At 39.3% G+C, this 27,374-nt stretch overlaps 2 protein-coding genes across 4 annotated transcripts in view; one reads left to right on the top strand and one right to left on the bottom strand.

Moving 5' to 3' along the window:
• Positions 1 to 21,907, top strand: part of wnt9a (wingless-type MMTV integration site family, member 9A) — a 31,369-nt gene extending 9,462 nt beyond the window's left edge. Inside the window, exons 2-4 of the mRNA XM_086092906.1 lie at positions 10,841 to 11,100; positions 12,744 to 13,006; positions 17,108 to 21,907. Coding sequence (XP_085949032.1) covers positions 10,841 to 11,100; positions 12,744 to 13,006; positions 17,108 to 17,611 — 1,027 coding nt within the window. The 3' untranslated portion in view covers positions 17,612 to 21,907. The remainder of the gene's footprint in view (positions 1 to 10,840; positions 11,101 to 12,743; positions 13,007 to 17,107) is intronic.
• LOC147181240 (uncharacterized) overlaps positions 1 to 27,374 on the bottom strand; it is an 84,919-nt gene that overhangs the window by 20,920 nt on the left and 36,625 nt on the right. For 2 of the 3 annotated variants that reach the window (XR_015096863.1, XM_086092919.1), the window contains one exon: positions 26,196 to 26,261. Coding sequence is in view for 1 of the 3 variants with exons in the window: in XM_086092919.1 (XP_085949045.1) it covers positions 26,196 to 26,261 (66 nt within the window). In the remaining 2 variants the exon portion in view is untranslated. Of the gene's footprint in view, positions 1 to 12,272; positions 12,905 to 26,195; positions 26,262 to 27,374 lie in introns of those variants that run through there. The other variant, XR_015096862.1, reaches the window with a different exon arrangement.

The following is a 27,374-nucleotide window of genomic DNA, read 5'->3' on the forward strand; positions in this document are numbered from 1 at the left end:
AACTACAAAATAACTGAGTTTGCCAGTGCAGGCTCGGGCGTGAGAATTGCTGTATTGAAACAAGAGCTTAGTGGGGGTGGTCTGGCGAGGCCTGAGAGAACCAGTGGGGACAGCAGATGACATAACGTTGGGTCACATCCTGTTAAGTCATACGAGATAGCCGACTTCCACTTTGTCTCACACTATGTCCTGATCATGACTCAACTCATCGTGACACATAAGTTGTCATGCTACTGCACTCTCAGGGGGGTTCCAACCTCAGATGGGAACTTCAGGGGTGCTCAGCCTCCCCAGTAGTGGAAAAACTGTTCATGGATCGCTGAGGGTACATAATGCCTAATAGCTAGTGGTGCAACAGATCTCAAAAGTCACGGTTCGGATCGGACCACGGATTTGAGTCACGGATCGGATCGTTTTTTGGATCAGCAAAAACAAAAAGGATAAATAGTTTTTTTTGTAAAAAAGCTTTTTCCCATTAAAAAAAACAAAACAATTCAAAATGTTGAAAATATCCGTTTAGGATTTATTGTCTTCATTTATTTTTTAAAACACTTTTTCCCATAAAATAAATAAATAAATAAATTCAAAATGTCTAATATAACCGTTTAGGATTTAGGAACATGACTTTTAAGTGCAATATGAGGCAGAAACATTCTTATTTCACACATGGTCCATGTATAAAATAAGGTATTAATGGCTTAAAGCTATGTTTGACATTTTGAGTTGAATGTTTTTCTCTTTTTATTGGGAAAAAGTGTATAATAAAATGAATGAAGATAAAGTTCTATTTATCTTTCTTTTTTTTTAATAATGAAAATACCTCAATGTGCAATTGAAGGCACATTCCCTTCCTTTAAACATGGAGAGTGAATTACAAAGTATCCTTGGTCCAGAAAAATAATTAAAGTAAGCCAGGTACCAGCTGCCAAACTCATTTACAGCTACCAGCCAGACACTCGTTGCTAATGCTAACAGCTAGCCGCTAGCCATTTACCTCGGAGACTTCTGCCGTATCGCACAATGACGGCATAATTAATTAGTGGTTTCTTAGTGTCCTTAATTAGCGATTGAATATGAGTACGGGATTGCGTTGTGTTGATCGCAATGACAAAGTCAATCAAAACTACGATGAAGAAATCCTAAACGTCGAAAAGGGAAGTCAAGCTAGCCATCACGCCACAACGTGGGCCAGATTAAAAGTAAAAGTCTACTAAGGCTATTTGCATTATCGTCAATGTATTATTTGGTCAACTTTAATTTGAAGTTAGCCTTAGCGTAGGCGGCGTGTTACGTTGAGTATGTTTCAGCTTCCTTGACACGTCTGAATGGTGTCGACTGAATGCGCACTATGTTTTTTGTTTTTTTGTGCGCGATCCGAACCGTGAGGCCTGATTCGAACCGACCATGGGTTAAAGAGGATCCGTTGCACCACTACTAACAGCGCACAACTTGCTTATACACAACAGTCTTTCCTGAACGTTTTTTAAGACAAATGGCAGCGTTAATTTACACTTTCAATGACACGCGCCCCCTGGCCCACGTGCGGCATAATGTTGGGATCTCTGCTTTTGGTTAAAAAGCATTGTCTGCCACCACATTCCTACAAGCTTTGGCATGGCTCGTGCTGCAACACACCAGATGGCACTTGGGTGGGCAGGGTGGTTTGAAGTTCATCCAACATTTTCATGATTTGCGTGCCACCCAAAAGAAGGCAGCAGCGAGAGCCTTCTCGAGGTCCGCAAGTTTTAAACAGGCACAAGCATAAGTGCTTCGGGACACATGTGGACGTCTGTCGTTGTTTTCGCAATGATGGTTTTGTCTGGAGGAGGCTTCGTGTGGAGCCGACAGCTGGGTGGAATGATTGACGTTCGTTTAGAGTAATTGACCAGTGGGAATAGAGGGAGAGCTGCGAGGAGGGGGTGGGTGGTGGCATAGAATGAGGAGGAGGAAGAGGTCGGTTCCTTGTGACGAGACCAACGTGAGTTGATGGAGACGTTGTCGCCTTTGTGTTTTTAGTTGAGTTTTCTTTGGCAAAGCGCAATCAGACGGTGACTGATTGGCTGTTGATTGAAGGCAGTAAGTGCTAGTGTGTGCATATAAGTGCAAACATAAGCATATTTAGCTCAATATTTTTTTTTAGTCTCCAGCTAAACTACTAAAAAAATACTACGACTAAAAAGTTAAAATCGTATAAAAAAACAAAAAAATATATGGAAAGTTTTTGATATATTATGTCATTTCCTCAAAATAATATCACATTTACAATGAATATGAGTAATGTTTTTTAGTTGAACAGTACACATTTTATATATTTGGCATTTCAAAAATAGTAAATACGCAAGTTAATGTTGGATCAAGTATGATTTATTTATTATTTTGTACTTTATTCTAATAAGATTTCGATTTGAACATGCATTAATTCAGTTTTTAATTCTGGTAGTTTTTTATTTTTTTATTTTTCATATTTTGGCTATTAGCCATAGATAGATAGATAGAATTATATGAAAATAGATTGGATGATCAATAGTCATCTAGATTGATTAATAATATATTACACTGCAAGTTCGGCCCTCGAGAACCGAGTTTGCCCACCACTGCACTAGATCTATCTAGATTTTTAGATCATCTAGATCTATCTATTGATCTAGATGGATATTGTCTATATAATCATAGATCATCTAGATATGTCTATAGATAACCTAGATATTTCTACAGTAGATCTATTTGTCTGGATTGATAGATAATCTGTCTAGATCGATAGATAATCTATCTGTCTAGATCAATAAATAACGTATGTAGATTTATAGAATATCTATCGAGAATGATATATTATCTATCTGGATTGATAGGTTAGATAGAGTGATAGATAATCTATCTAGAGAGATAGATTATCTCTCTAGATAGATAGTTCTCTAGACTTCTAGACTCTGGAATCTAGACATATTGATAATCTAGATAAATCAATAGATAATCTAGATCTGGAGTCTAGATGGAATCAAGAATCTTGAGCTCGGGTGATAGATTCCTAATCTAGATCGATAGATAATAGATCATCGAGATAGTTCGATAGATAATCTAGATCAGGGGTAGGCAACCCAGATTCTCGAGAGCCGCAGTCCTGTGTGTCCTCCTCCAACACAGGCGAGGATCGTCATCAGGCTTCACCAGAGGTTGCCGATGAGCTGCTCCTTTGAATCACCTGTGATGGAGGAGGAAGACATCTAAAACACGCAGAACGGTGACGAGGACCTGGGTTGCCTACCCCTGATCTAGATAGATAAAATTGATAGATTCTCACTCTGGACAGATCAATAGATACTCGACCTAGATAATTAGTCCATTTTACCTACCTACCTTCCTACAAGACATTATATACGGAACATCACTGATATGTAAAAATAAATAAACGGAACCAAATGATGTGGAACAGGCTATAAAACCAGTGGTGCTACCAGAAGTACCAGCCGAGGGTGACTTCCAGAGAGGGAGTGATGATGGTGAAGGTCAATGAGAGGGATGGAAATGGAAAATGTATGTAGAGTAAACGTCAGCTGATGGGAGGTGCTGACATGCCGAGAGAAAGAACTAAACAAACTAGCGAGTGATAGACTGGGGAGGAGGTGCACAAGGAGTCTGTCGAGGCAAGTGTGTGAATGGAAAAACAAAGCTTCACCAACTTTTTTTTTCTTTTTTATACGTCGGTGTTATATTCCATGTGTAACTTCTGTTGCTGGGCCAACACCTCAAACAAAAACACCTGAGGGAAAACGCTCCGGGATGTGAAAACACGGCGAGATGTTCTGAAGATCTTAGCAGGCAGCAGACGCCACTCTGTTCTAATCATGTTAACATGTCTTGATAAGAGGCCGCGTGTGTTTTGAGTTGAATTTAGCTGTCAAACATGACACGCGGCGGCGTGTTTCGATTCTATTCTGTTTTTCCTCATGACAGGAATGCTAATTGTGGTGAAGATTGTGTAGATTAGAAGAAAAAATGGGCAAATTGCATGTGATAGATGATTGCTACGATGTATAAAATGTTTCTCTTTGGGGAATGCCGTCCCATAGCAGTGTGTGACTAGGATTAACAGAAGGTGTCAGGTTTTTGAGGCACAAAAAAGTTATATTTGGTAGATGATATCTATTTTGTAAGAATGCTTCTTGTCAATAAATGTATACTGTTGGAAAGACATTTGGACATTTGTGCTTGGTCAATTATTTCTATGTTCAAAGAAAACTTTGAGTAATTTAAAAACTTTAAGATTCATTTTATTTCTATTTCAAATGCCGTCCCACAATAGTGTCTGACCAGCAGGAGGACTAGTTGATGTCACAAAATGTAACCTTTCACCTGCATGAGGAGATGCCAAACCTCTAGGAGCGCTGTAGGGTTCTTCTACACTGCACTCACACTCCTGACTCTTTATTAAAAGAATGGAGCAGAGATAAAGGCCATCCCACAGCAGTGTGTGACTAGGATTAACAGATAACAAAAAGTAGTTTTCTTTGTGAATAAAGTTTAGACATTTGTGCTTGGTAGACTTCTATCCTCAAAAGTTTAAGTAATTGCAAAACTTTTTGATTTTAATTCTGTTTGTTGAATGCCATCCCACAGCAGTGTCTGACCAGGACTAGTTGTCAAGGCTGTTAGAAAATCTAATCTTTCACCTGCATGAGGAGAAGATGGCAGGCTTTGTTGTAGTTTTGTATGGCTCTTCCACTCTCAGGCCGTCCACAGCAGTGTGTAACCAGGCTGGTCACTTGCATGAGGAGGTGCCAGACTTCTTATAACTGTGTGTATGGTTATTTTACACTGGATTGAGACTCCTGACTCTTTCTTAAAAGGGTGGGGCAGAGTGACAAGCCATCCCGCAGCAGTGTGTGGCCAGACAGGTCACCTGCATTAGCAGTTGGTGTCAAGTTGTCATTGTTCAGTAGACTTCTACTGAGGCTTCTGACTGTTTCACAAAAGATCACTTGTAAATTTGTCTGACAATATGTCTTGTTTCTTCCTTCGTGTTGATCTGTCAACTCTAAAATGATGTAGATTCCCAGAAATTTCCAGAAATTCCTAAGGGATCAATAAAGTATCCAAACGCCAATTTCCGAACTTCCGAAGTTTATATATGTGCGCAGCAAGCCAAAGAAGTGTCATCAGAAGAAGACCTATTTTTTTTTTCAGCGTTACTGCTCATTTGAGCGCCTGCTACCATCATACATGTTTTTCCTCTGTAAGTATGTCGCGAGAGCAGCCGGTGTCAAGACGTAGCTTGCCAGGTTTCCATTTCAAAATCCGTAGCTGTCAGACACGTTACAGCAAGGCAAACAGGCGTTGTAAAAAGGAAACCGTTTGACCCAATCCGAAAGCCGATCCCCGATGCCCCGTCCGCTTTCGATTGGGCCGCTCGCATTCCCAGGCATGCGGCGCACACGCTAGCCTTAAGACAATATCGCATAGCATATGGAAGCCATTAAGTCCGTTGGAATGAAAGTGAGGACTCCGGGGGAAACACTTCAGTCGGTTATTTGACTTAATAAAACAAATCTCTTGTTAAAGAACCCTGGTGACTTTCGCCCGAGCGCTGATAGTCTCGTCTGAAGGGCGGTAATGACATTGCAAGTGGATCGGCGTGTTGCTTTGGCATGGTATTTAGGAATAATGTGGTCAAGTCTGTGGCCTGACTTCCTGTTTGCTGGTGTTATGCTTCACTTCATTTGATGTGTACAGTATGAGGATGGTGTTGTGAATGGTGGCAGATAGGGGCCACAGCAGCAGTTTTATCAGAACAGGACATGCCTGTATTAGACGAAGGGCAAATGGAATGGAGGCTTTTTCCTCACCAGAGTCCATTAAGAAGCTTCTTGTTAAGCTTGTTGATTTGATTGGCCCATCACAGATTTGACAGGCAGAAAGATTCAGCCTGTCAAATCTGTGATGTGTCACTTTTTTCAGAAATCGTTAACTTTTTGCGAATTAGACTGAAAATGTTGATCTGTTGTAATGCATGATGTCATTACTTGTTATCAACCAAAATCAGAATTTTCTAGCTTTAACTTTTTTTATTTAATAAAGTGGAATATTTATTTAGTTATTTTTAAAAATATGAGGCTTATCTCTGACAAATCTGCATTTGTCAATAAACTTCAGACTATTTTATTTGTATTTATTATTATTTATTTTATTACTATTTTAATGTATTTTTCAACAGTATTTTTTTTATATAGGGGATCCAAGCCTTTTATTTGTTTAATATATCATAATGGTCATTAGTGGTAGTGCCCCACCAAAAGGCAATTTTTCCATTTTTATTTTGAATGCAGAGCTTTTCAGTTGTGAAATCAATGTGTATATTTAAATACTATTTAAATATTGTTTTAAAAAATATATTTTTTTATACTTATTGTACTTATACTATACTGGATTTCCATCCATCCATCCAAAATGCCTCAAGGTGTGGTTCTCGTTTACGACGGAAATCAGTTCACATGACGCCAATGTAACCTGAATTTGTATGCAAGTCAGGACATACTGTAGGCTATCACTAACCCACGTTAACAAAGTAATGAAGACACAATTAAAGTTTTTAGTCATAAATATAAAAACAATCAAATGAGAAACAGTAACTATGATGGTGACTTAGTGTGTCTTCTTGTGCTGTACATTCTTAATTTCATACGCCAACCCGTAAACTAATTAAAAGCATTCATTAGCTCAGTAGATACCATGGGGAAAAAATAAAATGTATTTTTTCCCATCAGGATAAAAACACACACATATATTTTTCATTAAATGCTTTGTTTTTATGTATTTCTAGTTAGCGGGAGCATGTGCATGTTTCTGCTTAACGAAACAACCTCCTTTATTTTGCACTCACTATAGCGTAGACATAGTGGGCAGGCTCCAAAAAATGAAGCATTTCTTTGCTATATGGTTTCTAACAGACGAGTCAAAAGTCCGCTTAAATTGTCTGATTGGGAGACAAGATGCCAAAAATTTGATTAGCGTAGTGAATTATTTGAGGTGGAATCTTCCTTGCAATTCCTGATTTGATCAGGATTAAGATTGAGAATAATAAAGACACTTTGGGACACAGCTTTCTTTGATTAGTCCGGTTTTATTTTGATTACAAGTTTGTGTCTGAGGTAAATATAAAAAAATGGTGCACAATCTCTCTGTCTGCATCCCGTCTTAAAAGCCTGGAAAATGAATAGCACATGTATAGATGTGATCATAAATTTACTGTACATACCCTAGTGACATGTAAAATTGAGTACAACTTTATGGTGAGAAATGCCCATAAAATCCAAAATACCGTGCCAATTGTTTTGCTATTTTCAGAGGTCGAAGAGGACATGATTAGATATTTGCATGTGAATTTTCGTGATGATTCATAGCATTTTTATATCATTAAGTGACATTTAGCTTTTGTACATGTACAGTTGTGCTCATAAGTTTGCACACTTATGAGCACAACTATATGTGTCATAAAGTGTTATTTTACACTACAGGACTTTCGGGCATCAGTTTTGTCTCTTTTGCTCCCAAACCCTGCACACACCGAGTTACTCATCTTTGCATATGCAGGTCACAAATCTAACAGCTACAGTTGTTTACCTATAGTGAGATAAAAACCTCCGTTTCTGTGCCTACAAGCTTCTTTGATGCCTGGGTAAACCATAAATGCTTTAAAACACCTATTGTTTACTTTTATTTTGTAGCTAAAGAAAAAAAACGAATTAAAAAAATTATAATATAATTATAATATAACCGCAATTAGCAAGTAGTCGATGAGGAATTGACTTGACGACTAATCAGTTTAACTCCTACAATAGAAAGTTTTTTTTACACATTTTATGCTTACAATCCTTTTGTGTGTGTGTGTGTGTGTGTTAATATACGTATGTTTAGAGTTTAAGAAAACTGTACACTCTAAAAACATTCGGGTCAAAACTGGACCGATCTTCTACTTTCCGGGTTGTTTTATACAAAATGACCCAATTTTTTGACCAATATTTATGAGTTGTTTTACACTAAAAGACCCATTTCTTGACTCAAAGTTGGGTCAAATTGACCCATGAAGTGGATTAGTCAATTTTTGTTCCATAATTGGGTTACTTTTGACCCAACTGTTTTTAAGAGCGTGTATTTATAAGTTTAAGGATGTTTTAATAAGTTTTAATGTGTTAAAGTGCGTGAGACTATATCACAGATTTTCACCTTTTGTGGATGGTCCCTCTATCTTTCAATTCACGTTGTTTTTTTTCCCCCAGTGAGAAATTATTTAGGAATACAAACATACTGTCCCGGAATTAAATTCTCGCCACCACAGAGGTTCCACTGTAACCATGCAGCTATTCTCTAACAAACTTTGGACTGCATTAGTTGTCAATGATCTGCGAAGGTTAAATATACAATTAAGACTTACTGAAGTGTATCATTTAATTCATTGCAGCATTAAATGAAGCGTAAAAACTCCTGCAGTGGCACTCGGTCCCAACACGTGTGCCTTTATGACTCTCTGCAAATCCATTTATTCTTTGGTTTCACTCTGAGGGTGCGAAGGCTGCCAGAGATTAGACATAATGAGCGGCTCGGCTGCCAATCCTGTCAGTCGCCGTGACCAAAACGGTCACAGGGCGACTGTCGTGTCCCCTCGCGTGCGTGTTTACGCAAGCGGCGCTGCGCTCCCGCCATGGCGACCTCAGAACGCTGGTCTTCGGGGGCCTGCCAGCTCTGCGGTGGGGCCTCGCTTGTTTGTTTTTGTATACGCTTCCCTTAAATAAACTGAGGAGAGGAGTGCGAGTGCGCCACATGTTCTGTGTGCAGCTGCAGCGTGAATGATCTCGAGTACCGTGAATTCTCTGTGTTTGTATGGGGATTCTATAATGAGAGTGTAAATCCTGCGGTATGGTCCTGTTTAAATCGATACAAGTCAGCTGTGATTGCTTGGTTGATGTTGTTTTGAAAGCCTGTCCTCAATTCTGTTTCTTCTTAGTATGGCCCAAAAGTATTTGGATGACAACGGAGCCGTCATTTATTTTTAATACAAAACAGTGATGAAAGTGATTTCCTCAGATAGTAATAATAGACACTGTGCGATAATTTGCGATCGTCATCCACTTCACCCTCCTGTTATGGTTTATGTCAAATTGACCAATTCAAACAGCTAGAGGGAAAAAAATAGATACATAGGCTATATCAGAAAAACATAGTTTCATGACTTTCCTTTTTAAAAACAATTAAAAAATATAGTGCTAGTACTATTCATTTAATTGTTGATGATTTAACATAATAGTACCACCTCCCTCTAATAGATGCATCTGTATTGGTCATCATGAAATAAACTGGTACGGTTAACTCTACCAAGACACTATGAAAGCTCATGAACCCTTTGCTAACCAAAACAGCAGCCCCTAAAAATAAACAGTCACAAAGGGGAATTAAAGTGAGTTCCGTTCACAGTATTAAATAGGAAGTCAACCGAAAAATGTTCTTTACAATAATATGTTGTATGCACCCCAATTAGTCTAAACACGGCATTTAGATTAATATTGTGTTTGGGGAACATGAATTTAGTTTTAATCCATCTCAGCGGGCGGCCATTTTGCCACTTGCTAACAACTGAAAATAACATCGCAGTTGCTCAGAGCTCAGGGAACGACAAAACATGGCTCAGCTTGCCAACATCACATGACCAAACTCAGAAAACAGGTGAGCCGTGATTGGTCAGGGAAAATGACATCACTGCTGCTCTTGGCTCAGGTAACGGTCAATCACGGCTCATCTTGCAAATGTCACATGATGACCAAAAAAGAGGTGATGGTTACCTGAGCCCTGAGGAACTGTGATGTCATTTTAATCGGAAGGTAGTGGCAAAATGGCCACCCCCTGAGATGGACAAAAAAAGGTGGATTTTGCTGCTTAATTCATATTCCACAAACACAATATTAATCAGAATACTGTGTTTGGACCAGTAGGGGTGCATATCATTTATTATGGTAATGAAAACGGTTGAGTTGACTTCCCCTTTTATAGATGATCAACATGTTACATGTGTCTCTAGCGATGATTAGTGTTCGAGTAGAGTATGGCTTATAACTACTCCGTAAACATCTGAATAATATCCTAACTTAAGACAAATACATGACTTCTCAAATGGACTCCCATCAGTGAAAATATTCTAGTAACTGAAGTTATTTCAGTTTGCTATTGTTCATACACGTACATGAGCCCATCTGAACTTTGTTGCTGGATGTGACTCTGAGGTCCATATTTGTTCTTGTTCCGCGGAGCTACACAATGGATAAGTTTTTCTCTGTAATAGTGCTTTTTAATTTTTTTAAAGCCTCCTCTCATTCTGCAGTTGAGTAAATAAACACTGTGGGCCACTAATTGCAGAAGAGATAAAGAGTAGATTTGCACCTGCCCCTAATTTGTCATTTAAAAATCCTTGTAGGTGTGGTGAGAATATACATATTTTATGCACTGTGTTCCAGATATTCTGCCTCGCAGCAAGTGCCCGGGAATGCGTGTCCAGGAAAAAGAATCCGAGCAATTCCACTGAACGACGTCTCAGCGTCTGCTAGATAGTTACCCTTTTATTTCTCTTATAAACTTTTATATTGAGCCTCTAGTGATTTGCGTTGTCTGAGCGATTTATAACTCTGTCGTTGGAAGAGAAATTGGAATTTTAAAAGGCATCAGAGAGTATAAGAGCGTACTCGAGTGTTTCTGGTATGCAAGCGCACCTAATCGGTTGGTACTTCACCAGTTTCAGATAGATAAAAACGTCACTGGCAGGAAGCGCTCCTACTCACTTCCCACGTTTTGTGTGTTTTAGGCTGACAGGTAATGAGCCGCTGTCCATCCTGCCTCTGAACTCTCTACCGGAGGAGAGCGTGGGCCGGGCCCACTACAAGCTGTGCGACCGGCTCAAACTGGAAAAGAAGCAGCGCAGGATGTGCAGACGTGACCCAGGCGTGGCCGAGACCTTGCGAGAGGCCATCACCATGAGCGCCCTAGAATGCCAGTATCAGTTTCGCTTCGAGAGGTGGAACTGCACCTTAGAGGGACGACACCGAGCCAACATGCTCAAGAGAGGTACGAGATTGGTTCCTTCAGTACGTTAATTTCCAAAGGCACTTTTCCTCATTAGGGTCACGGATGAGCTTGAGTCTATCCCAACTGACTTTTGGGTGGAAGGCAGGGTAAAACATGCAAACCCCATAAAAGAGGGGCTGAGCCCAGATTTAAACCCAGAACCTCTGAACTGTGGAGCGGACATGCCAACCCGTGGCCTCACCGTGCTGCCCAAGGCAGGTTGAATTAACAACCCAATTAAAGATTTGTAATCTTTAGAGTGTATCAATGACTAACTTTAATGTAAATTTGAACAATACTTCATTTGAAAATGTACATATTTTTGAATAATGCAAAACATTTTTTTGTCAAATACTGTATTTCCTGAAATAGCGTCAATCCAACCAATACACGCCATACACTTGTGTGTCAAATAACTGCCTCCCTTTTCCCATGAGGATAAAAAAAAAAAAAATTGTTTAGATTTTACTCCTGAGTCCATTTGAGCTTACTTGCTAACGAAAACAGCAGCACCTGTTATGGCAAGAGAAAGTTTTCTGCTCTGAGTTAATGATCTTGTGCTACAACATTTTAAATGCCTAATGTTAACCCTGCTGCTACGTTGCAGGGCAATTTTAATTCTAAAAACCTATTCATTTTTTTTCAATGGTCTAGTTTTTGTTATTTTTGTCTTAATGTACTATAAAATCACGGGAACAAAAAAAAGAAGATGCCAAATCAACAGGGGTGTATTATACAGGAGGCAGAAACACAAAATGTTCACATTGTTTAAATGTTTACTAGGCAGCAACTACACTTGAAAAAGGGACCAATCCACTACAGTGCAGTACTTGGGTCAATTTGACACAACTTGGGTTGTTTATAAAATTGATAAAATTACCCAATTTCTCTGCGATTGGCTGGCAACCCGTTCAGGGTGTACCCCGCCTACTGCCCAAAGCCAGCTGGGATAGGCTCCAGCGCCCCCCGCGACTCTTAAGGACAAGCGGTTAAGAAAATGGATGGATGGATGGATGGATGGACCCAATTTCTTGGGTTGTTTTGTGTAAAATGACCCAGAAAGTTGGATCAAATTGACCCAAATAGTGGGGAAAAAAAGTAGAATGAGTGATTTATAGCCCATTTCATACACAACGTAATTCAATATAATGCATACTGTAATTAAAGCACAACACTGAAAATCAGTGACAAGCAGCGTTAAAGAGATATTAAAGCAAAGTAAAGAAATACAAAAAAATAGCTTTTGAAAACATGATTTTAAAAATACTTTGAAAGTCAGGTGTGGGGAAAAAAGGCTAGTTTTAAACCTGGATTTTAAAGCATTTACACTTTATTGGTAAGTTTTAAATCTTAATTCATTCATATTATTCATTCTGCAAATCGGGGGACGCATTCTACACAAGAACGGAGAATTATTTTTTTTTTTAAAGGTGATCTTTTATAACACATGGGTGCGTACTATACATGGGATTTTACGGTAACATATTTTTAATTTTATTTCCTTCGACCTTAGTGAGGATAAGCGTCAATTGTATTACTCAAAAACTACGAACATTTTTGTTGTACCAACGAAACCAGAGGGTTAGCAACTGCATAAAAAGTAGAAATCCTTTACATACTGATAACCCATCTGCTTTCCCAAGGATTCAAGGAGACCGCCTTCCTGTACGCCATTTCTTCGGCGGGACTGACACACGCCATGGCCAAAGCGTGCAGCGCGGGCCGCATGGAGCGCTGCACGTGCGACGAGGCGCCCGACCTAGAGAACCGCAAGGCGTGGCAGTGGGGCGGCTGCGGCGACAACCTGAAATACGCCAACAAGTTTGTCAAGGACTTCCTGGGCAAGCGCTCCAACAAGGACCTACGCGCGCACGTGGACATGCACAACACCAACGTGGGCCTGAAGGTGAGTGTTTGTATTGATCACTAAATTGGGTTGTGGAGTTCAAACTGATCAAGGGGGAAAATATCCCGACATAGTTGTAATCGTTTGGACCCGTCTCGATCTAATCTGTCTTGTTTGAGCATCCTAAATGTATTTCTCCCCCCGGTGACTGTGATTTATTAGCTGATAAGATTAAACAAAAAATAGAAAAGATAAATCATAATTATACTGTACGATGACTCATAAAACAGTCATACAATAATTTTATCGCAAAAGCCTCAACTTGTTTTATTATAGCATTTTGTTTGTATTAATTGAGGAAAATAGGGACAGCATAGCGGACTAGTGATTACAGGTCTGCCTCAAATTGGGCTCATAACTGGCATGAAATGATGTCATTCATACATCATAGTACAGTATAGACTGGGAAAAGTAATACAGAGTGCCAATGCGTTACAGAGGTGTAACAAAAACGGACTTGAATCGGAAAAAAACGCTTTGTTTTAAAAGATGTGATTACGTTGAATCGAACCAAATGAAATCATTCCACTAAATAGGAATGTCCTTGAATCACACCGTTTAAGATGCTTATTACCGGTACATTTACAGTACTGACAAGTTCATTCATATTATAAAATGACAACAAGAAACTAATTACGTCAAACACTCGCAAACTGAGCCGTACAAGAGCACCATCGAACCGTAATTAAACCAAATTGTTCTGCTTTACACGGCTAATGCTAAATGCTACGTCGGTTCACCATTAACCAAACTTTTTTGATTCTTAGATGCGAAAGCAGGAAGTAGTTCTACTTAAGGTCAATGTCTATTGCCTGTTACCGCCTAGATGTGGATACGAATGAGAACGCAAACGTGAATTTGGAAGTAAATAGGAAGAAATGTAATAGTTAAATTCCCTTTTATTGGGTCCATCGTATGAATTGCTATGACAACTGTGTGATTAGTGGGGTTTCCATCAACTCATTTTTATTTGAATTTTCAAGAAATGCGAAAATAAAACGGAATAAAAATGCTAGAAATTTGAAAAAGTTCCCAAAATTCGCAAATAAGTTTTTACGCCTGGAGGGGGTGGATTTTGAAGCTTATCGAAAAAAGGAAAATGCAAATTTTGGCTATGGAAACAAATAAACGCTGTTAAGACCGGATACACGTATGTTTGGGGGACGACGAAACAGAAATCTTTCTGGAATTAATTAAAGGAGCAAATATTAATGCAATTTTAAATGGAAAACAGCAAAGAAACGCTACGGTTTATCAAGACTTACAAAAGCAAACTCATATGACGTGATTGCACGGCGAAGTCGCTTCCTGTTTTTCTTCTTCTCCTTTTAAATGACTGGTGGATCACATCTCTATGGTGTATACCGCCACCTACAGCCCCCTCTCAATATTCGCAAAAGAAGAACAGATGGAAACGGGCATAAATTGCATGTCCGTTTTGCGCATTTTCAGTAAATTCGGCAAAATTTTTTGAAACAATTTGATGGAAACCCCACTAGAGACATATAGATGGGAAGAAAAAAAACGAGATGCTGGGACAGGAACTGCATAAAAATGGGACAAAACAATGAGGTCATGAAATCTGCCGGGACCAAAGGCTCAAATCGGGACAGTTGAAGCTTACACGGGAATCTGGTCACCTTTAAGAATATGCAAACTCCACCACAGGAAGGCCCTGAGCCAAAATTCAAACCCACAACCTCTCAATTGCAAGGCAGAGATGCTAATACCATGGTGACTGTTCAAACTATGAAAATGTGTTGAGCTTTGTGGCATGTTTTTCAAACTGTTGTCAAATGTTTTGATGTTGAGAAGTTCTAACTTTAAGGTACTACTATCCTGACAGTCGCCCAATAAAAACGGAGTAGTCCTGGCCCCTGATACATGCAATAAAAACTGAGCAAACTCAGATTGAAAACAGTTCGATTGTAAATGTGCTCACCCTTTCAAAGCGCTCATTTGTCAGTATTCTTCTTATCAGATGTGCCGTGTACAAATATGTTGGCCAGATGTAAAAAGTCGACAGTTTGGATTGTAAAATACAAGGACAGTTGGAATCGGTGGAGCCAAAGCAAACTCAAGTATTGGAATGTGTTACTTTCTGCAAATGAGCTTGAAAAAGAACTACACTATACCTTAAAACAGGTGGCCCAGACACCTCATTTCAATGAGCCCTTCCTTTGCAGCTCGCCTCTCCAAATATTATCCCCTGGGGAGATTCTATCTGCGATTAACGATTTACAACATTGTTTTTTACCAGCTTTTTTTTTTTTTGTTACCTAAGTTTTAGGATCAATTCGCAAGAGGACCGTAGTGGAATGTGCTGGCCCGCAAGCCCCCCCCCCCCCCCCCCCCCCCTCAAAAAGCTGACCTATCGCATTTTCTTGACCGGTTGTCGTGATGAATGTGCACTTCCTGATCTCTTTCGCAGTCGCAGCGGGGAAACGGAGGTGCAATCCAAAATCCCTTGGTCTGAGACAATGTGTTATTGTCATTGATTCCGAGACGCTCATTGCTTTTGACGGCTTGCGGTCTGACTTTTTTGGCCGGGGCGCGAGGATGCCAAGGCTGCGCTTTTTTTAGCCTGTGACCATTTTGTTTCTATAGATGAGGGCGTTTTTTATTTGTTTTTGTTTTTTTTATAGTTGATGGACTGACTACAACGCTCAAGGTCGGCTCGCACCTTGGCTTTGAACACGCGTAAAGGGAAAAGTGCACGTATACTGTCAAACACGCTGGTCTCTAGAGAGCTCCTCTAACAACCACTCTCTTTTATCATCATAATAATAGGTATTGACTTTAATTAAAATACCACGTGTATGAACCCGGAGCCTTGTACCAATAAAGAGGCACCTTGAGCTTTGTAAACCACAACAGTTCACCCAGTAATGACAGACTCCTTTTAACGTCCAATCGATTCTATAGCACTATGGTGCTTATCCTGTTTAGGAACCTGGAACCAATCATAGCTGACCTGAGGGAGAGCGAGCCAGGCAGTCTGATTTGAATCAAATCAAATTGATCAAAATACTCCAAGGATTAAGAATTAACACAATATTTTACACACCCGACTTTTTCCCTCTCTCTCACTGTAATCAGTAACTATACCCATCCACGACGACCACAGGCAGAGCCCATAAATACAATAAAAGCATTTCACTCGGGGGGGGGGGGGGGGGGGGGGCACATTGTAAACTTTCTTGAACACACACAAATTGCAATATATATTGCATAATATAAAGAAAGTACATATTGTAGGTTTTTGGTTTTGGTCCTTGTTTTTTCCAGGTTCACACTATCGCACTATGCTCAGGTCTCAGGTAACAACCAATCACAGCTCAGCTTCAGAAAACAGGTGAGCTGTGATTGGTCATTGCCGAAGCCCTGGGCAAGTGTGACGTCATCTTCAGTTGACAGCAAGTGGCAAAATGGCCGCCCCCTGAGATGGATAAAAACGGCTTCACCTACCTTGCTGCATAACTCATATTCCACAAATGTAATATTAATTACAATGTCATGTTTAGACTCATGAGGTCACATATAACATATTATTGTAAAGAAGTGCTTAAGGTTGACTTCCCCTTTAACTAAGATGTCAGGCCGAAAAGAGAGTACTGTCTTGTCTCCCTCTGTTGGTCATTGTTTTTAATGTTATTTGGGCGGGTTGTGCCGATAAGTCACAAGGGGTGCACGGCCAAGATCAAAATCAACACCCAATTCCTTAATTTTCGGTGATCGGCCGATCCCTTTCAATCTTCTCCAGCAATCACAGGTCTGAAAAAGTCCGCCACTGTCCTCTTCGGCTGTGAGATGACTAATACGATTGTCATTTTTTATTTTAGAGAACTACTTTTATGAAAAAAATCAGGATCGGAAAAAGTGGGATTGGCAGGTTCTATAAATGGCTGAAAAGCGTATCACAGACTGTAGATTTACAGTGAGTGTACCTTACTGTAAAGATGCATAAAAAAACATCATTATAAACCACAGATTTCCGCGATACAATGAGGATTTCCTCAACAGACAGGCAGATGTGCTCCCTTTAAAAAAAAAAGGCACATTCCTAATTCACGGTACCACTGTACTATTTCTGCCGCGCAGGTCATCAAGGCTGGCGTGGACACCACCTGCAAGTGCCACGGCGTCTCCGGCTCCTGCACCATCCGGACCTGCTGGAGGCAGCTGAAACCCTTCCACGAGGTCGGCAAGCAGCTCAAGCAGCGCTACGAGACCTCGGTCAAGGTGGGCAGCTCCACCAACGAGGCCACAGGGGAGGGCGACATCGCCCCCTCGGCCCGGAGCCAACAACACCCGCAGCAGCAACCGCCTCCGCTCCTGCAGATCAACGAGCAGATCCCCCGTACCATGAACCTGCTGCACATCGAGGACTCGCCCAGCTTCTGCAGACCCAGCAAGTACTCGTCGGGCACGGCCGCCCGCAAGTGCTACAAGGACAAGAACTGCGACGCTATCTGCTGCGGGCGGGGCCACAACACGCAAAGCCGGGAAGTGACGCGGCCCTGCCAGTGCCAAGTGCGCTGGTGCTGCTACGTGGAATGCAAGCAGTGCACGCAGAGGGAGGAGGTGTACACCTGTAAGGGCTGAACGCCATCACGGGAGTGGTGACACTAATAAGCACTTTGAGGGATTTTTTTTTTCCATTTTTTTATTCAAAGACAAACTTCTTCTCAGACAACTGGGTGAACATCTCAAGCCTTGACCAGACTCTCCTTACTCAACAATTATTTTCACGTGCAAGCATAGCCAAGACTGAAGGAAGAAGGACGACCACGCATGTGTGTTTGTATCCGGCGACGACTTCCAACGAAAACCAGACAGGGTGTAAGAATTTTACTCTACACGCACATATCTACGCGCACACACATTGTGTGTTTGCATATGCATGTAAATAACTTTATAATAACGTTATATATATTGTAAAGCCATTATACAAGCCACTTATGTCATTTTATGGTAAAACAAACCACTAACTGCACAGACGCTTTGTTGTTTGTGTGACACAGTTCCCGCCTTTTGGAAGCTTTAAACAAGGACTTCTTCATGGGGTGCGGAAAACAAATTGAAATTTTTTCTTCTTTTTTTTTTTAAAGATAATTTGCAGCTGTAAATTGCATTATACACATAACTGGACACTTTATTAGAGACACCTGCGTCACACATAAGATCCAATTCGGGAGCTTGATCTACAATCGTGCTGTTTTCCGATTCAAATTCCCCTGGTCACCACCTGTCCAAAAAACACGAAAACAACAATGACCAATAGCGGGAGACACAGCAGGAAGCCTAGCAGGTCGCCATTCAGTGCCCCCAAGTTTCTTAGATGAAAATTAAACATAAAGAAGGGGGGGGGGGACAAGGCTCAATGTCTGAGTACATCGTACATACAATATAATACGTGATCCCCCCACGACGTGTAGCGTCCCTGACATTGTAAAAAGCAGTTAAGATGTTAAAAATGTATGTGTACCCCACTTTACCATGTTTAGCTACATGATACGGACAAAATATTAGAAACAGCTCCTCAATTGTGGCGCAGTGCAGATCTACACCACCGACTGCGATAGTAAACAATATTAAAAAAATACACAATGGGAATTATGGTCGGGCTTAATATTTTGGACAATTCTATATTGGAAAAGTTAGGAGTTTATGTTCCATGGGTTGGATCGGCGCAAGTGTACCTAATATTGTGACTGATGGGTGGATGCAAATGACGATTACAAATACAGTACGTCCCTCTGCCTTCATCCGAACATTGTTCAGGGAATAACTCAGACCACTAAGAACCATCAATCGTGAAGACGACAGCGGCCTTGCTAGAAAAGTGCGGACGGACGTAGCCACCGTACTATCACCGTTGAGCCATATTCCTCATTAGCATAATCACCAAATCGTCTGATGCCCTTAATGCCGACCGTGAAGATAAAGGCTTCTGTATTGTCTGCACTTAACTTCTGGTAATCATCTATAAGATATCCAGTATATAAGAACTTGTGTATGCCTTGTTTGTGACTACTGAGTGAGAGGGAAGGGGGGGACCCAGTTTTGTATGATAGCATTTATTCCCACACTGAAGCCCAAAAATCTCTTTAGAGTATTTTTTTTAATCTATATTTATGGATCCAGCGCAGATTTCTCTCTTCTTTTTTTATTTTTTTATAAAGAAAACTGTAAATAGGTTTCTTCTCCTGTGGTAAGAAGGCACATGTTCTACTATTGCAAGAAGTGAGCAACAGTGGTACCCTGTAGTTCGTCTGCACCAAAAGCTATACAAACAAAGTTTGACGTCACTAGTCATTATTAACTCATGTACAGTTAACCAATCAAAAGTTAGAAACCGTAAAACACTCTTTAAACTCTGCCTACACACGTATCACATGAAATCAACGGCTAATGTCATGTAAAACAAGGTACACAATAATAATTAGACAGCTAGCAGGAGACCCCAATGTAGCAGATTACTGTCCACATTTACTTAGCGCTCCTTGTTAAATGTCAAATCTATGTTTAAAACACAAACACACACATGAATAACACTTTTTGAACACGTGAGAAGCAGCTGGCATTAGAAGCTAACATAGCAATTTAGATGTTTGCCCACTGATCTTAGCCAAATGTAAATTGTTTAAAACTTGTTTTTTTTATTTGAAATTGTTTAAAACCTAACACACATAACATTTCACCTTTTGTTTACAAGTGACAAGCATGTGGCAGATAGCCAGTTGTCAGCTAGCATAAGGAGCTAACGAAGCAGTCTACAATCTACATCCTTAGCACCATTTCTTGTCAGATTACACAAACAGATGGACTCAAAAGCACCACACCAGTCACACAATATCTGAAAAGTCCTTTGCTCACAAAAAGGTAGTCAATACAGGCTCAGGCTGAAATTCCTTTCAAGGATATGTAAACAAATACGGGAGTAAGGACTTACCAAAATAAAACCAAGAATGGCACAAATGGACTCAAATGCAAGATATCAGTCACATACCATTCAAATCAAACTCATCTAACATACAGTTGGTCAACAACAACGAGAAGTAGAAACATAGCAAAATAAAATTGGCAACAAACCACATGACGCTGACATACTTTTCAAACAAAATCTAAACCAAAGTTGTTGCGGCTGAGAAAATATTCAGCTGAGAGTCTCACAGCAAACAAAAACAGGAAGTAGAAATCTACCAAAATATAATCATAATATAATAAAATAACCCAGAGTATAAGTACATTACAATAAAGGCAATAACGGCAAAAACAACATAACACATAAAGTTGGCTAATGGCGGATGACAGTACTACTGTAGTTTGGTAACAAAAACCCAAAGTAGAAACGTAACAAAATAAATAGCTAGATAATCACATGATGCTATAGAAACTTTTATCAGATAAATTCAAAACTAAAGTTATTTGTCCATTAAAAAAACAAAAAACATCCCCTATCGGGTGAGAGCTCATAAATCATAACAGAAGTAGAAACCTACAAACATATAGTCGTAACAAACCTAGAGTCTTAGTTCGGACCAAAAAACAAAACAAAACAGGAATTACATATCTACTCAAATAAAACCATCAACATAACAAAGAGAGTCAAATGCATGTGATCAGCCACATGAGCAAAAATGAAATTAGTTTTTTCCCCAAAAAGTTTGACAATATAGCTGTAGTCCTAGTTTGGAAACAACGGAAAGTACAAACCTACCAAAATAAAATCGTAACTAGCCTAAGCACATAATGCTGAAGCACACCAAATCTAAATTCAAGTGCTTTGTTCACAACACAAAATGGCCAGTACCAGTTGAGAATCCTGACGCAGAACAAAAATAGGAAACCTAAACCTATAAATCCTTTGATGCTGGATACAATTAGGTGTGGTGATGTGTTTTACATTGAGAGTGTTTGAACTCCATATGTTTCACTCAAATGTCAGTTTGGGGCGTTGGAACTTCAGGGTACCACTATATAGATTCTAATCATAGACACTGTGACTGCACCATGCCACCGTGGTCCAGAATTTGAAGCATTTCGATAAGCAAATAAAAGACACGCGGAAGTTTGCACGCTACATGCAAACCATAATAACTATGCAGCGCAAATGCCTGCTTGCCACAGCACACTTTTGGTATGTGCTCGGCCCCCCTCCACCGAGAAAACACCAAGTTTTCTTGGCTGGTGAACCCGTTGAAGACAAACAGGAATACCAAATGCCCACTGGGTGCATTCTTTTGGCTTTGTTTATAGATTGTATATAAGGGGAATGATGACGCAAGATGATGATGTCATACCACATTCTGAAAATCCAAAACTCTGCACTGTTTAGTTAGCAGAAGACCATGTACAAAAAAAAAATCTATTTTGTAGAAAAAATAAATTATTTTTAAATATATTATGAGCATGTGTTAAGTGTAAATACGACTAAATTGATTTTATATCCTGTATTTTGTATTTTTGGTTTTCAAGAAGCATGTATTCATATGCAAACTTGCTGTTTTTCAAAGCACTAACAAAATCCTAACAAATGTGTATTCATGTGCACCATCTCCACAATATCTCCATTGGATTTGATCTGTTTGTATAATCTACTATTTTTGTGAAAGGCCTTTATATAATGTTGTCACTTTTACAAGTACTTTGTTTTTGTTCGGGTTTGTGCAGTGCGTGTACAAACACACACCCCGATGTCAACACACCAACAAGGTTTTTGTCATGTCTTATGGGAACCCTAAATTATTGTCCTCTACCTCATGTGTATAGCTCGTAGACATAAGCAGATCACAAATGACTGGTAAGAATGTATTTAAGTTATTTAACATCTTTGTATAACAAAGGCGAGACAAGAAATCTGAAATAATAAAAATGAATTTTTAAATGATATCCGTATATTCCTGGTGAGTCATTTGGGTTCGAGTGGCATGGCATGATGACAAAAGTATATTTTTATATATAGGCCAAAATAATAGGCCAACTTATTTTTTTTACCTCTCTGTACTCTAACTATGTACAGCATTTGTACACAAGTAACAATGGTTTCATTATTTATTACACATAATTCTTCTGTACAATAACCTTGTATCCTTAACTATAATTAGGGTTGTCAAAATTAGTGCGTTAATTTCAAGTTCTTTTAACGCCACAAAAAATTTTTAAACACGTGATTAATCACCGCCCCTTACTTGCAAAGCCTGTACTGGGGGACACGTCCACGTCAAAATTTAGCAATAATAAACTTAATAATAATGCATATATTTGTGGAGACTGGGGTCAAGTTGTAGGCTATTTTACAATGTTAAAAATGTGCAGAATTTCACAAGTTACTTCATGTTAAAGATTAGATAGCTCTTTATATGAAAAGAAAAATGCACTAAGCTGTCACCGTCTTACAAATGCAATTATGCCATCTAGTGGCAGAAAAAGTGACCTCAACACAAATCAATATCACACTCGTTTTTTACAGGAGAGTACAATACATCTTTTATTTTATTTTAATCCATTTTATGAATTATTATGAAATTAAAGGATCAATGACTAAAAGATGCAGCCATATTTCTATTTGTTTAAGATTTTTCTCCCCTTTTATGTACATTAAGAACAGATATAACATTTGTGATTAGTTGTGAGTTAACTATTGAAGTCATGCAATTAATTACGATTAAAAAACTTTAATCGCCTGACACCCCTAATAATGACATTTGTTGATAAGGTCATTTGCTAAGGTCATTCAATCAAAACAAAGGAAATCTTAAATTTTTACAAACAATGCTCAGGTGAACAGTCCAAGTTGTGCACAGAATTGACTTGGATGTCACTAATTTACACACAAGCCAAAGTCACAGTTTGTTAAAAAAAAAAAAAAAGAGGATAAAATTATAAAAACCTAATGTGACATAACTCAAACATAAATGTGTTAAATATGACACATGTTCAAAACACAACCACACACATGACAAGGACTAATGTCCTTATAACTTCATTCATAAAATGCATTGTGCATTTTTTTTAACCGAAAAGTAAAAAAAAATTCTTAACAATAGATTTACAGTTGACACCTGCTATTTACGAGGAATAGAGATGACAACAGTCCTCGAAAAGCAAAAATCTGCAAATAATTGACACCCATTGAAATGAATTGGGCGGTGGAAACTGAGGATTCTGCATTATATATATGTTATTTAATTTAATCTGACGATTAATCAGGAATTTGTATTTTTTTCTGCCAATAATCTGTATCTCATTGGCCCCAAAAAAGAATAATCCATTTCGGTCGGGCCCTAATATATATATACCGTTATATGTACGTATGGGTTTGTGCTCACTGAATGCCCAGATACCAAATTCCCTTGATTTTCAGCTGTGCACTATTACAATATCCCCAAAAAATAGGACTAAATGTTACCTGTAATATGACAGGCGCAATTGTTGGGTTTTCACAGTTTCACGCAAGATCACGATTGCTTTACTTCAACATATTTGTGTAACACATCACTGCGGTCTCACTCCTAAGATTTTTCAACCTCGGCGTCAAATAAAGTCACCGTGAAATCAAACGCATGACTTAGCTTTGGCTTTTTACACAGCACTCAGACATACATTATATGATTATGCCGGCTGGGGAATTACCCCCACGCTGGAGCGCTATTATTAATTCAACATTCCCCTCCTCAGCGGGCGAAGGGGAGATTTCAGGGAGTTTTCTCTCTCAACAAAACGTGGCTTATAGGAATTGAAACGCTGAGCTTTACCAAAGCAAAACATAATTATTGGATATCTGCGCTAATACGGGAATAGCAAATCCCCATGACACGTGTAGCGAAATTAGCAGCTTCGGGAGCGTCTTCGGCGCTCGTTTCCTAACCCCCCCCCCCCCCCCTCTGGTACCAGGCTGCTAATACGAGCTGCAACTTTGCGGTACGCTGTAATCCGACAACGTTTTGACAGCTGTTACCATGAAGGAAGTGGGTGCAACTCAAACACACACACGTGCACACACACTTACACATACACACGAAGAAAAAAAAATGGAGTCTTCAACCTCTTTCTAATTTGTGAGATAGTTTTATGAAGAAAAAAAAGTGGTATGTTGTTATTCCAGTGCAAGATATATGTGCAGCGTTTTGCTCCGCTGCACTTTGATTGCGGTCTTGTTACCGTGATGCTCAATCATAACTGTAAAGTTTGAAAGAGCAAAGATATAGCTGCGGACAGGCTACTTTGGTATTTTGACAAATAACTTACTTGTGTACAGTAGAGTTATACAGTGAAAAGTAGGGTTTTTTGTTGTTTATGTAGCTCATATTTGTGAGCATTATCATAAATTAGCCCACGGCCCAAAACCTAGGGGATTGTATTTCTCCCCAGAGTCACAACCCCAGTTACAAATACATGACCTCCAGTTATGTTTAAATGTAATGTTTTTAGCACACATGCCATTTGTCATTCATTTTAATAAATATATTTTTTTATGGGTTGTTTCTGTGTGATGTTAGCCCTTCCCACTCCAAAGATTGTCTTACAAAAACCATGTTGGTTGGAAATTAATTGAAAGCTGCTCAACGCAGGATATTGAATTGGTAATCGCTACTGCTACGTGTGGCCGAAAAATGAAACTGCACACACCCTTCTTCTCGTACACACTGCACGCATGACATCACATTCGCAGGCAGAGGGCGGGAAATTCAAACCCAAATCCAGGTGATTAGTCACAAAAGAATCAGAGAAAATAGTAGTAGAGTAATATCTGATCTTTTGTCATCATTAGTTTAGTATTTGAGCAAAGTACATCTTTAATTAGCTTATTTAGCTTGTAGATACTCCCCTTAGCATGGCTGTTAGTATTTCTAGAGAAATGTCTGATCACAAATATGTCAGCCTAACTTTTGACTTAATCATTAGCACAAGTGATTTCTAAAACAATATTGTGCATTTAATTGAGGTATAACGGTATTGTAGGCCTATATTGTTTGTTTTTGTGTGGATAGAATACTGTAACGTTAACCCTGATAGTAAGAAAAATCTTATATGTTTTAAATTTAGCCAATATTTGCCAGAATTGGCATTAGTTAACTTTAGATAAAAACTCACAAATATGTCATACCATTGGCAAGTTTTGTCTTAACTAGTTTAGTATTTTGACAAATTATAGCGTTATCTTTCAATTTTGCTTAGCATTTGCAAGCCCCAAAATTTAAACTCCTGCAAATAAATCACCTCACTGGTACATTTGTGTTATTTATTAGCCTAAGTGACATTTAAAACAACAATGGGCCATTCATTTTGTGTCATAAACAACCACTTTCTGTATAGCTCATACGATGTCTTCTCTTAGTATTTTATTTTTCTTATTTCGTTTGCATTTACTAACGTTAGCATGAGTAGTTTCTAACTCCAGTCACAAATATGTCACCTTGCAGTTATCATTATTTTATTTTATTAATAGGTTTTTAGTTTTGACAAATTATGTTCTTAATTTACATATTTGGTTACGTTTACTTGCATTAGCATTAGTTAGCAAAAGGGCTGACCTCACTCCTCCTGAAAAGCTCAACTTTTGTTACAATTACCGGCAAGTCTTAAGGTTGATCTCATTTATTCATGTAATTTATGTTAAAAGCGGCATATTGCAACTTATGTTTGATAAAGACACGTCATACAGTACGCTACATAGCTAGTATGATGTTAGCCCTATCTGCTACAAAACCTACACAACCAAATGAAGGGAACTTTACTTGAAATACAGGTGCAAATAAGCATTGAATAATCATATTTAGGTCGTATATGGGCCAATACCAAACAAACGTTGCTAACACATAGCAACATGAAGAAAAACATGTCTACTTTCGGGCTGGGAGTACATTGTGATTTTTTCCCCCCAGGCATTATAATTGAAGTTTATATTACCATGATTTTGACTGTTAAAAACAATTGATATCATGTGAAAGTTTCCATCCAAACAGTTATGACTTTGGGCTTCAAAAAGTCAATCCAAGCATGAGCTAAACTCTCAAGGAGGATGAAGCATATGTGCTGACCACTATGAAAACACCTTAGCTCATGCTGTAGGTCTTTTGGAACTCATTTGTCTTTTCTTTTCTGAAGGCAGGGAAACAAAGTGAAAAAAAGTTCCCTCTCAGGAAAGAGTGCAAGGAGTCCAGTGGGTATGTCGCTTCCTTACCTCCTTCCTGTGCCCTGCCTAGAAGCTTTTCCGTGTTTACGGTTATTTTTGATTGTCGTCAGGCACCTGTCGGACAAAAAATAATAGAAGTGTAATGCAATATAAGTGACATGATGACCATAGAACAGAACTTCAAAATGAAACATATTGACAACACATTCACAAATTAATTGTATCAATTGAATGCTAATTTAAGTAGAATGTAGCGAAATACTATATGTAGCTTAATGGGTACCTACGAGCAGGACAACACCCAAAGTGGCATGCCAATCGCAATTCCCTGTCCATTATCTTCCCAGGGTGAGTAGTTTGACTTCATTTTAACGGCGCTCCCTTTAGTTTGAATAACTTTGGAATTCAACCAGCAACATGTTCAACTTGGAATGTTCCACTGTCATCAGGTTGTATGAATTTAATATGTCAGTCTGTTAAGGTTTATATAACTCCGTTAAAGACTGTGATTATGAAATAGCAGAGCACTAAATCTTAAGTGGCTTTTGAGATAGATGATAGGCCATAAAAACAATTTCTCACTGGAAGAGGCGAACAGCTCCATTTTGGACGCCGCCCACGAGGGACAGCGTCTTTAAGGGCCTCCATGCAAGCCGGGCCGGATAATGGAGGTTTTCAACACTCACTTGGAGTCATAAAAATGTCCGCTTCGCATGACAAAGCTCGTTTTTCACAATGCTTCATTCCAACTGGAGTGTTCCATACGCGTAAATCGATGGCGTCCGTCGAAACAGGACAAACAAAATCAATAAATAATAATACAGCATGTGGGTTCCTCACATGGGCCAAACATGCCAGGAGAGGCTCCAGAGACCCCATTGTGGTCCTCCAAAAATGGGGGTAGGACCAGAGCAGATGCCTGTGATTTTGGCAACGGAGGCTTTGAGAGGCTGCCAGCAGAGGTGCAGGGTTAGAAACATTTGTATTCACTTCCTCCTATTACTCCATTATTCATCTTAATCTCCATGGACGGGAATGCTTTAACTTGTCTAACAGAGCTAGAACACAGAGAAAGAAGTCTTATGACAGATCCGTCGGACGACACCCCTCTGTGTCTCTTAAAAGTTAACTTCTTCTTCTTTTTCGGCCTCGGATATGGGCCAGCTTCCTTAACCAGTTGGGATGACCCAAAAAAAGGAACACGTTTGGAGAAATTGGAGCAAGGAA

The sequence above is a fragment of the Leptonotus elevatus genome, chromosome 1, assembly GCF_054856555.1.
Source record: "Leptonotus elevatus isolate MCC_2025b chromosome 1, RoL_Lele_1.0, whole genome shotgun sequence".
Lineage (NCBI taxonomy): Eukaryota > Metazoa > Chordata > Actinopteri > Syngnathiformes > Syngnathidae > Leptonotus > Leptonotus elevatus.